The following is a 12,773-nucleotide window of genomic DNA, read 5'->3' on the forward strand; positions in this document are numbered from 1 at the left end:
ATCGGGGTGACATATTTTGGGCCTAGTAAAGGTTACCTAGAAGTTATCCATCCATCCATTTACTGAACCGCTTAGTCCCCACGGGGGTCGCGGGTGTGCTGGAGCCTATCCCAGCCGTCATCGGGCAGTAGGCGGGGGACACCCTGAACCGGTTGCCAGCCAATCGCAGGGCACACAGAGACAAACAACCATTTGCACTCGCACTCACACCTAGGGACGAGTTGGAGTCTTCAATTGGCCTACCAAGCATGTTTTTGGGATGTGGGAGGAAACCGGAGTGCCCGGAGAAAACCCACGCGGGCCCGGGGAGAACATGCAAACTCCACACAGGGAGGGCCGGAGGTGGAATCGAACCCGCACCCTCCTAACTGTGAGGCGGACGTGCTACCCAGTGCGCCACCGAGCCGCCCCCTAGAAGTTAGTTCCACAAAAATTACCTTTTGTTAAACTGGTAAAGGGGGTGACTGGTTGATCTAGTCAACCTCTATTGCAGTTCCAAAATTTCACCAGAAGATGGTGCCAAAGTCAGATTTACCAGACATAGTAAAATAATAGTTTAAGAGTTACTGACTAAAAAAACATGATCTGAGTGACACAGCAAAACACAATTTTGGATTATTTTATATTATTTTGTTTTTCTATAATATACTTTGAAACAGTTTGAGTATTTCTTTCTGCTAACGAGGAGAACCCATGATCATAGTTATGGTCAGGGACGTGCGGTCTGAGGAGGCAAGGCACGCCTCCCCTGCCATCATGAAAAGGGGAAAAACAAATTCAATCGTTCTTATTATAAAGTCATTTTCCTTTTAATTGCAATAATTTTGTATCATTTTGAACCAAAATCGCTGAATTTCTATCGTTATTTTAAAACCAAAGACAATTCGCTCAGAGGACCCAGCGTCCTGTCTAGCCTCCTCTGAGGATTGCGTAATCACACGGCTGCCTATGTTGACAGGCTATGCAGTTAGACTGAACTGCTCTCTGTCTTCATGTCGCTGTTTAAGTGTTCAAACACTGGCTATATTAATTAATTTTCGTAGTTGAGATGGTGTATCTTGTGTTTTTTGTCATCTGTCTGTAACGTCGTGTTTCTTTAGATCAGGGGTCACCAAACTTTCTTAAACCGAGAGCTACTTCCTGGGTACTGATTAAGGCAAAGGGCTACCAGTTTGACACACACTTCTGAAATAGCCACTTTGCTCAATTTGGCTTTCACTATGTGTTATTATTGTTATTTCCAGTTCACATGTAAGTGTAATTTTTAACAAGAATAGCAAAAATACAGTCAAATCTTGGTTTATGACCACGATCCGTTCCAGAAGGCGGTTCGAGAAGCGAAACGGTCGAATTCCGAATCTATTTTTCCCATTACAAATAATGGAACATTTTTTAATCCGTTTCAAGACAAAAAAACCCCTGCCTTTTTTAAGCATTTTTTCATTTGCGCATATTTGTCCGATCGCACGTCGCCCACCGCGCAACTGCACCGCGCTGGTCGCATTATTGTGGCAGAGCCGTCGCTGAAATTTAGAAAATATTTTTAAAGTCCTGATGTACTTTCCAAAATTGAAGTGGACCTCAGTGCGCAGGGAGCTTAATTTGGTCCGATCGTGCAACCGCAGCGCGCCAGGCGCTCACTGTCGCATTGCTTTAAGAGCGTTTTTGTGTTTTAGGATGGCTTTACTGCTCCCACTTGCTTTCTTTGGAGGCATGATTAGGGGTTGATACAATCCTCAAAGTAACGAAAATACAATAACAACGAAGTCAGTCGGCATCCGGGCCGCGTGGTCGGGTTTTCTTGGGTCCTCCCGGCTCATCTCGCGAGGTTCGACCTCAGAATTCTGTTCGACACCGAAGCAAAAAATCTCGAATTTTTTGTTCGAATTCCGATTTGTTCGAGAACTAGGACGTTCGAAAACCTCTCTCTCTCTCTCTCTCTCTCTCTCGTGTAACGTCAGAGCTGTCATGCTGTCGGGTTTTGTGGATTGTTTTGTTTTGTCCTGTCCTTCGTATTATCACTTCCTGTTTTATTTTGTATATCACGTTTCAGATCGTGGGTCCTTCCTCTGCACGGCAGTCCACTTGACCCCCCTGTTATCCAACTACGTACACCTGTGTCGTCCGCCCTGATCGTCTGCACCTGTGTCCTCCCCCTTCCGTGTGTGTATTTAGCCTGCGTTTTCCCCTTGTCTTGTGCCAGTGCGTCTTGCTTGTCATGATCACCAGCGATTCCGTAGCCACAGATATTCCCCGTGAAAGCCTAGATAGCAGAGACTTTTTGCCCAAGCTCTGTGTTTTGTTCGTTAGGTTTTTGCCTTCGTTTTTCCCTCAGTTTGAGGCGCCTTTTGTTTGCTGTTCTCAGCCTTTTTTCCCTCGTGTTGAGGCGCTTTTGTTTTTGCCTTTTTCCCTCATCTTGAGGCGCTTTCTGTTCCTGGTGCCTGTCTTCCGTGGAGGAAATAAATACCTTTGTTTGAACTCTGCATTCGAGTCCTCTCCCTGCTCTGAGCCTGACAAGAGCTCCAACTTGGTGATAAGAAAGGAAGGAATTCTCTGGAGCTAGACAGAGAGCTTTGTTGAAGCAAGAGACTCCCAACTCGTAAATAATGAGGCCTTTGGTCAGGCCGACCATCTAATAATTCCAACACTTTGGCACCATCTCCTGGTGACATTTGGAAATACTACATCTTAGGATAGCCAATATGAAAGTAACTCTTACTTAGGCCCCCTTAGGTCCCTCAGTCAAGCTTTGGCACCATCTCCTGGTGACATTTCGAATTATTACGTTTTAGGATAGCCAAGTTGCCTGGGCCAAATCCAACACCCAATTATACACCATCTTGTACCACCATGCCACTTGACAAACACAAAACGTGCATTTTTGACAAATTGTATGTTTTGTAATGACTAAATATTGACTCCATAAATGTACAAGTTCATTCATCCATTTTCTATACCGCTTGTCCCCACAGGGGTCGCGGGCGTGCTGGAGCCTATCCCAGCAGTCATCGGGCAGTAGGCGGGGGGCACCCTGAACCGGTTACCAGCCGATTGCAGGGCACACAGAGACAACCAACCATCCGCACTCGCACTCACACCTAGGGGCAATTTGGAGTGCTCAATTGGCCTACCAAGCATGTTTTTGGGATGTGGGGGGAATTCAGAGTGCCCAGAGAAAACCCACGCGGGCACGAGGAGAACATGCAAACTCCATACAGGGAAGGTCGGATGTGGAATCAAACCGGCACCCTTCTAACTGTGAGGCCGACGTGCTAACCAGTGCCCCACCGAGCCGCCCTGTACAAGTTAATTTGCTATATAATTTTCATGTCATTTCATAATGATGCCAGTCATTTTTTTTCTTTGCCCCACGGAAAGCAAAGATTTTAAAAACGAACGCTCTAAAATGTGTTATTCCATTTATATGTGGCGGACTACTAGATGTTGGCTGAATGAAATGTGTTACGCGTCGTGGATCTTTCCAGAATTGTCGTTACTCGTCACTCAAAATGCAAGCATTACGGGTGTGACCGTGTACATTTTTCCCAACCTGTGGCGCATGCACATGGCGGACGATAGTGTTGGCTCGTGAGTGAACGATTCGTTCAAAAAGAACCTTTTTTCCTCTTTTCCTTTCATATATAACTTCAACCAGTAAGTGTCAGTAATGCCCATTGAAGCTGGTGCTACCTCGCCTTAAAACAAAACGAAGAAGAAAATGATGTAACGTCCCGTTCACGAACGAGTCGTGAATTGCATTTCCCGTTCACCAACGAACGAATCTGTGAGTGAACAAATCACTCAGTGAGTGAATCACTCACTGAGTGATTCGCATTTCCAGTTCACCGCGAGAACGGATCAGTGAGGGAACGAATACTGGCTTTCCCGTTCGCGAACGAGTCAATGAGTGAAATGCCTTCTTGTGCATCAACGGATCAGTCAGTGAATATGGCGTGAACTATGGAAGCCAGAATGTAGACTTAAGATTTACTTATCGTAGGTTTTAAATAACGTGTATGCATATATATGCCCAAATGTTGTTATCCAATATATCGACTGCAGTTCCACATTAGATTGCTGGTTTGAAATGTACTTTTATTATTATTATTATTATAAACATTTATGTTATAACTTGTCTGGTGTTTTATTCCTTGTTTTTATATTCGCCATTCAAAACATAAAAATCAGACATTTGGTTAACTGCTTTATATGACATGTCGGCATAACGTGTGTCGGCTGGCAATAGCATAGCAGCAATGCTGTCTGTCACTCACTCGTGAAGACCAATCAGCAGCGCCAGCGAGCGAGGCTCAGTGGCCTCGTGGTAGAGTGTCCGCCCTGAGACTGGAAGGTTGTGGGTTCAAACCCCGGCCGGGTCATACCAAAGACTATAAAAATGGGACCCATTGCCTCCCTGCTTGGCACTCAGCATTAAGGGTTGGAATTGGGGGGTTAGATCACCGACTGATTCCCGAGCGCGGCACCGCTGCTGCTCACTGCTCCCCTCTCCCCCAGGGGATGGATTAAAATCACACGGGGATGGGTTAAATGCAGAGGACAAATTTCACCACACCCAGGTGTGTGTGTGACGATCATTGGGACTTTAACTTTTAACTTTAGATGGAGGAGGGACTTTACGAGTCAGTGACGTAATTTCCCGTTCATGAACGAGTCAGTGACGCAATTTCCCGTTCACGACCGGGTGAGAGACTGTTGCCAACGGATCAGTGTGTAAGTGTTGTATTATAGATTAATTACCCGAGCCAATTATTATTATATATAATAATTTGGGGGGGTTGTGTAGTTAGGGGGGGATTCATTGAACGATTCGTTTGAACGAATCTTTTGAGTGAACTGATTCTAAAGATTCAGTTGACCTAAAAGAACTGGAATGCACATCACTACCCGTGATCAATCTTTGTCCTTTTTGTAAACAACCGCTGCGCTGCGCTGCTGACGTCACTTGAAATTCAAATTACAGAAATCCCTTGCTACATCGCGGTTCGTTTATCGCGGTTTCACGTTTTTTTTTTCTTTTGGAAAATTTTTGAAAAGATTCACATATAAGTCGCTCCTCATTATAAGTCAACCCCCCCCCACCCAAACTATGAAAAAAACGCGACATAGTCCGAAAATTACGGTAATATTATGACCAGGAAAATTATTATAACGTAAAATGATATTTTGACAGTAAACATACTTTCATGGTTTTGCCACAGGTCAGTGATCAATTATTGTGTCTCATTCAAAAGTGCCTTGTAAATGCCTCTGATTTATGAGTCATGACAGGTAAAAGAAAATACCATAAAGGTGGATGATGCGGTCAACATGGGACTGCACTACATCCTGCACCACCTGGACACCCCAGGAACGTACGCCAGGATCCTGTTTGTGGACTTCAGCTCGGCGTTCAACACCATCGCTCCTGACATCCTCCAACAGAAGCTCATCCAGCTTGCGGTGCCTGCCTCCACCTGTCAGTGGATCACCAGCTTCCTGACCACCAATACTGGCGCCCCAGAGGGGTGCGTCCTCTCCCCACTGCTCTTCTCTCTCTACACCAACGATTTCTCCTCAGGTGACTCTCCTGTGAAGCTCCTGAAGTATGCGGACGACACCACTCTCATCGGACTGATCCAGGACGGTGATGAGACTGCGTACAGACAGATGGGAGGTTGATTGCTCACTCACTCACTCACTCACTCACTCACTCACTCACTCACTCACTCACTCACTCACTCACTCACTCACTCACTCACTCACTCACTCACTCACTCACTCACTCACTTTTGGATCATTTTAGGATATTTTGCTTTGCTGTCATAAAATCCCTTACATCTGTTAACATAAGGAGTACCCATAAGCATAGGTTAGCTATGATTATGTGTTGAGTTAATGATTGTTCGATGAAGTTGTGTTTTACATTCTTTTGCTTTGCCATGAAGTAAGTGCAACAGCTTAAGCGTTACAATGACATCTGTTAAAATAATATAATGCGCACCCCAGATTTTAGGACAATAAATTAGTTAAATTTTGCGCATTATACATGGAAAAAAACGGTACTACCTGTGTGGTGTGCCATTCACCATCAGGACTGACCACGCTGCCCTGCAGTGGTTAATGTCATTCAAGGAACCTGAGGGTCAAGTGGCACGGTGGCTAGAGGAGCTGCAGGCATTCCACTTCACTGTGGTGCATCGGGCTGGGGCCGTACGCCCTAGCCGATGCCCTTTCCCGACGACCATTTGCTGTTGACGCCTGCACCTACTGCGACCGGCGGGATGCCAGGGAGTTGGATCTGCGTTCCGAGGGCGCTGCTGCGGGACCATCGTGCTGCACCGTGGAAGCTGTGGATACTGCGGAGTGGCCTGTCAAGCAGGAGGGGGACCGCGATCTCAGCCCAGTGCGTCAGTGGGTTCAGAGTGGCAGGAGGCCACCCTGGGAGGACGTGATGGGACTCTCCGTTGCTACAAAGGGCCTGTGGAGCAAGTTCTCGGTGCTGCGCCTGAAGGATGGCGTGCTTCAGCATGCGTGGAAGGAACCAGCCACTGGGGAGGAGAGGTGGCAGGTGGTGGTGCCCGGCGTTTTCCAAGAGGCGGTGCTGAGGGCCTGCCACGGGGCACCGGTTCGGGACACTTTGGTAGCGCGAAGACTCTCCGACGGCTGCAGCAAGGGTTCTACTGGGGTCAACATCGTCGAGACGTTGAGGACTTCTGCCGGCGTTGTGATGAATGTGCAGCCTACAAGGGGCCTCAGAACCAGTCACACGCACCGCTTCAGCAACAGAGGGTTGGGGCGCCCATGGAAAGGGTTGCTGTGGACAGCATGGGTCCTTTTCCCGTGACGGACAGAGGGAACTGTTATGTGCTGTGTGCGATGGATTACTTCACTAAGTGGCCAGAGGCATACGCACTTTTAGATCAGGAGGCAGAGACGGTGGCTGACGCGCTGCTGGAGGGCATGTTCTGTCGGTTTGGGACTGCTGACATTCTCCACAGTGACCAAAGCCGAAATTTCGAGTCCAAGGTTTTTGCTGTGCTTTGTGAGTGCCTGGACATGCAGAAGACACGCACCACCCCTTTGCATCCGCAGAGTGATGGCCTTGTGGAACGGTTTAACCGCACCATGCAGCAGCAGCTCGCCATCCTCACTTCCAATCACCAACGTGACTGGGACCGACACATTCCGCTTGTGCTGATGGCTTATCGTTGGACCGTTCAAAGTTCCACGAGTTGCACTACTGCTCTGCTGATGCTGGGCCGGGAAATCAGGAGGCCGGAGTTGTCGTTGGGGAGGCCACCTGGTGACTCTGAGGACCGACCGGGCGGGGCTGGAGTATGCCCGGAGACTGCAGGATCGACTGGAGGCGTCGCATGCATTCACCCGGGACCAGCTGGAGAAAGCCGGTGTGCGCCAGAAGCGGAACTACGACGTGCGGAGCAAGGGGCGGAACTTCCAGATCGATGACTTAGTTTGGGTGTACACACCCAAACGGAAGAAGGGGCGCTGCCCCAAGTTGGACAGCCATTGGGATGGCCCGTGCAGGGTGCTTGAGCGGGTGGGGGAGGTGGTCTACTGAGTGGCGGTTCCCCCTAGGGGCAGAAGGGGTGTCCTGCACCGAGACAGGTTGGCTCTGTACCGGGGCAGTGGGGTTCCCGTGTTTGAGGTTCCCCAGATTCCGCCAGTGTTGTCCCTGCTCAGCTGGCGGGCGGTGAAAGCGGCCCGGGCCGACCCCAGAGACGGAAGCGAAAGCCACGACGGCTGGATGACTTTTTTTGTTGACCCCTTGGGTCGAAGGGTTTCATAAAGGGGAGGGCAGTGTAATGTCCTGTATTATTTGTTGTCGTATCTGGGCGTGTGAGGGCGGGGCCAGGAGTGAGAAGTGACGTCATGCGGGTGGGTTGTGTGGGCTGGTTAGCTTGGCAATAAGTTGGTGTGAGGCACATGGGCGTGAGTTGTGGCCACCAGCAACTCCTGTTTGAATGTGTTTTTCTGTTGCCTTTTTTTGTTATAATAAAAGCGGCGATCAAACCGTCTGAACATCCTTCACGCACTGAGGGGCATTACAATATATATATATATATATATATATATATATATATATATATATAAATCAGTGACGTGCAGTGAGGTTCATGACTGGGGAGGCACTGACGTCAACCCCCATAAAATTCTCGGCAGCGACGGCCTGACGTTGATGGTTGATGAGAGGCTGAGAAGAACAAACAAGAGGGATGAGGCCCCCACCTCGATGCCCTGGCAGGTCACTTAGGGGGGTTGTTTGAGAGGGAGGAGTGAAGTCCCACTTAGAAAGGAAACACTACACTCCTGCGCGACAGATTTTCTTCTGAAAGCAATATGGTAATATGTATTTTAAATAAGTTTTTAACTAGGCATTTTTAGTCTATGATCCTGTTTTCACTTTCACAAACATGTTCTTACTGCTGAAATGGCATACTGAAATGTAAATAAGAGTATAGTGCTAATAAAAAACCTGAAAAAAAAAAAATCTGTTCTTATGAGTTTAATATCTGATGCGTCCCATATCCGGGGACCACATATTAAATTGATTTTTGGAATAGGGAGATGGAATAGGGACTTGCCCCATCCACTCCACGCATCGACCTGGTATAGCAGTACCTACAGGAACGGTGCACCCCCTCTACTGGTCAAATCCATAGTTCATAAGTTAAAAAAACATTTCAATCCGTTCGCTTCATTTTACTTTTGTTCAAGTAATGATTGCACACTTTCTGTAAATCGTATAAACATCATTTCACTTCTCAAATATCACTGTCAGGGTCCGGGGTGGCGTACCCTTTTTGTCCACAGGGAGCAACAGTGAGCAGAGCAGCAGAGTGCAGAGGGCCCAGGTGCGACTCATCAGGCTCGTTAGAGGAGAGCTCTTAAGGAGCATGCTGTCAACTGCTCGTCGCCTGAGTGTCCCTTCGTTGTGATCTTCTCCACGGTTGTGCCTCTAGCTCCTCGCTCGTAGTTCTCGCCTTGCTCTCCGACGCCAAGTTCTTCAGATCCTCTGGTTCGCAGTAAGAGCTCCACCACAGCCACGTTGAATTCTCTGACCAAATCTTGTGCATCCTGCTTGTAGATTACCTCCACCGATCACCGCCAAGATCCACCCCGTCCTGGCTGAACTCCTCACGCTCCGCCACTGCTGCCACGCTCCGTGCTCCTGGCTCCGATCATCCCGCTCTACCTGCACCGCAGCTCCTCCAATAAACACGCACTCATTCTGGATGTCTGAGTTGGTTTTTCTGCATGTGGGTCAAATCAATCGCTAAAACGATGACACTGTGTTTGTCTGCTATATCAGTGGTCCCCAACCTTTTTTGCGCCACGAACCGGTTACATGTCAGAAATATTTTCGCGGACCGGCATTTATATAAATAAATAATACATTTATATAAATAAATAAATAATACATTTATAATAAATATATAAATACGATGAAATAAAATGATACGACTGACATAAAACCAAGTACAAATGACAAAAATAAAACTCACCATTACGTTGAATTAGTGGGAGCACTGAGTTTGTTTCTCAGAAACGAGCCGGTCCCATCTAGACGTAATCAGAGACAATGACACCCGAAGTGATTAAGGTTTGTCTTTTATTGCAGGATGCTTGGTCTCCATGTGTTGAAGCAGTTTTGAATGCTTCATTGCCTGGTTAGTTAGCCTGTCGCCACATATTAGCTTTGCGGGCTCGACTGGCACGTGACCGGGACGAGTGTCTTGACCTGAATTAATTGATCGTCGATAAAAAAAAAAATTCTGTGCGGCTTGGCGGCCCGGTACCAAGTAACCCACGTACCGGTCCGCGGCCCGGTGGTTGGGGACCACTGTGCTATATGATATATTTAACGGTAATTGCTGATCCGAGCAACCAATGATTTATAAAGGAAAATCATGAAAATGATCAGGGGTGCCCAAACATCTGCATCTGACTGTATATAGAGATAAAAGAAGGCTTTCCAGAAGTCTGGTAACAGGGTTGAGTTATTTCGATGACAGTTTCGATTGTGTCTCCAGACTTCCTCAGATGACACGTCAGCAGCACGTCGGACGACGCATCTGAGGAAGACTGGAGACACGGTCGAAACTGTCAAGCAGATAACATCCAGAATTTTTACTTGTCAGAACAAAACAATCTGCAGTATATAACAGGGTTAAGATTTAGAATTTAGCCATGAGTGGGTCTCAAGGGCTTCTCCATGTGAAAAGTGTCAAGATACATAAACAGCACAGGAAGACAAAGCCAAATGGCCAAAGAAACTAAATGGCACAAGAAAAACACAAACTCACTGGCTAAGGTGTAAACACTTCATGGAATCTTCTTATTTCTGTAACTTGTGTTGATGTTTACATTTAACCAAATGATGCCGGATTTTGGCCAGACATTGAGGATCCAAAGATTTACTTTATTACAATTCACTGAGACATAAGGAGCATGACTGGAGTAAGTCAAACAGTACATGTAAAATCGGCAAGTTTCCATGACACCAGTAATTAACTGTAATTAACGTAATTACGTTCACACATAGAATTAATGGTTCCCCTATTTTGGGCAAAAAGGAAAACATTTGGAGTAGCTTCTTTTGCCTGTGGTTTTGACATAAAAAACTGAATGGTGGCTTATTTTGAGAGGATATTAAATTTACAGTTACAAGCTGTACACTGACTACAGTACTTCACATTGTAGCAAAGTGTTATCTCTTCCACGTTGATAAACAATTGAAAAATTAGTATGCTCCTTTTTTGACATACTAACTTTCAAAATACAAGAAATTGTGTTGCGTAAAGAAACACACACAAACAAACAAAAATACGATTATAGTGGAATGGTAAATGGACTGCACTTATATTGCGCTTTATCGACACCGTATGGTCCCCAAAGCACTTTTACAATGCCTCACATTCACTCATCCACACACACATTTATATACCAATGGGAGGCTGCTGCAATGCAAGGTTCTGCCAGGCCCATTGGGAGCAAATTGGGTTCAGCGTCTTGCTCAAGGTGTAACCTTAATTTGGCTGCATATTCTTTACAGCACTGTTCAGCTTGCTTCTCTGGATTATGCTCTTGGGATGCATCCATTTCGGTGCGTTGTGTGATTTGAATTTGGTGGTACTGTGTGTTCCAAGGGGCGGCTTGGTAGCGCAATGGTTAGCACGTCTGCCTAACACTTAGGAAGGTGCTGGTTCGATTCCACCTCCAACCCTCCCTGTGTGGAGTTTGCATGTTCTCCCCGTGGCCGCGTGGGTTTTCTTCGGGCACTCCGGTTTCCTTCCACATCCCAAAAACATGCTTGGTAGGCCAAATGATCACTCCAAATAGCCCCAAGTGTGAGTGCGAGTGTGGATGATTGTCGTCTCTGTGTGCCCTGCGATTGGCTGGCAACCGGTTCAGGGTGTCCCCCGCCTACTGCCCGATGAAAATAGAAAATGGATGGATGGATGTGTGTTCCAATGTCAGTATTTTGTATCTCCTGATTGGATTAGATAGTTTGTGTAGTAGCGGTAGAAGTAAGGATGCTAAAGTGATGGATTTGCAATGTGGGCTTAAAACTGTTACTTGTTTGACTGACATTCACCAGGTATTTTTTCTCTCAGTCTTTGTATGTTTCAATTCCTTGAGCTCTTTGAGGACATGATCTGCCTTATTTAGTTTTTCCATTGCCTTCATCAGCAGATTCCCTGGTATGGATGCTTCATCTCCTTCCATATGGGACTGGCACACACTGCTCATTAGCTCGCTTGTCTCTTGCATTTCCAGAGTCAACTCATTTTCAAGTGTGATCAAGTCAACCTCATTTCTCATGAAAGCCTCTGAATGGCACCGCGAAGAAATAGTATGTGATGAGTCAGACAGCAGATTTCCAAAGGAGACAGATCTAATCTTGGTTGACAGAGGCATAGACTTAAATTGTCGACACATTGAGCCCTTAGATTGATTTTTTGTTGTAGCAGTGACTGCTGCCTGCATCAAATTACCATCGCTACTAATGTTCAGAACATCTGTATCTGAATCACTAACTGCGGTTTTAGACATTCTAAATGTGTTTTCGTGTCCAGTTACTGCACTCTTTGCATTTAGATGTTGAAACCAACCTACACATTCATTATCTGAATTTATTCTCTTTTCTTGTGGTGTTGGCAAAAACATTTGGCTGTAATTGGTGGGGTCGTTCAGCAAACTATCATTGGAGAGGGAAGAAAAACAAACCAATTTTTTAAGCCAAGAAGCGTGATCTTCTTCCTCTTGAGATTTAGTTGTGACTTCTATAGGTTGGATGTTAAATTTAGATGAAAGAGAATGTTTTTTGTTGGGGCTTAGTGGAGGAAAAACTGTCTTTCTTTCTGTGGGTATCATTATCTTTGAACCAGGCATTTGTGGAATGATTTTTGCCTTGTCATTTTCCATAATGATTCCTTCTATGCATGTAGTTGTACCATCACCAACATGAAGAAGAGTTTGATATTTTTTCTGAGGTAGTCTTGCTGTATCATTTTTATTTTCTTGTTGCTTGTCCTCATTGCTGTCTGGGGGACGTTCGGCCTTTTGGTTTGGTGCCGAAAGAACGAAGGAAGGCTTCATGTCTTTGGGTGGTGGGTTTGGAGGGTGGGTGTGATGTTTCAGTTGATAATTTCCTGCAAGTTCACTCGAGGGGCTGCTTGAGTGACTGGGAAGCGATGATGGACTTTCAATGGGTAGCTTCAAGACCTTTAAGTCATAAACCAAATATATTT

The 12,773-nt window shown here is 46.2% G+C and overlaps 1 protein-coding gene and 1 pseudogene across 3 annotated transcripts in view; one reads left to right on the plus strand and one right to left on the minus strand.

Moving 5' to 3' along the window:
- Positions 1 to 8,489: 8,489 nt before the first annotated feature.
- Positions 8,490 to 8,662, plus strand: LOC119121137 (annotated as a pseudogene).
- Positions 8,663 to 10,329: 1,667 nt separating this feature from the next.
- Positions 10,330 to 12,773, minus strand: part of plekho2 (pleckstrin homology domain containing, family O member 2) — a 46,776-nt gene continuing 44,332 nt past the window's right edge. For all 3 annotated transcript variants that reach the window (XM_037246684.1, XM_037246683.1, XM_037246682.1), the window contains one exon: positions 10,330 to 12,747. In XM_037246684.1, coding sequence (XP_037102579.1) covers positions 11,614 to 12,747 — 1,134 coding nt within the window. In that variant the 3' untranslated portion in view covers positions 10,330 to 11,613. The remainder of the gene's footprint in view (positions 12,748 to 12,773) is intronic.

Source organism: Syngnathus acus, chromosome 3 (assembly GCF_901709675.1).
Source record: "Syngnathus acus chromosome 3, fSynAcu1.2, whole genome shotgun sequence".
Taxonomy (NCBI): Eukaryota; Metazoa; Chordata; class Actinopteri; order Syngnathiformes; family Syngnathidae; genus Syngnathus; species Syngnathus acus.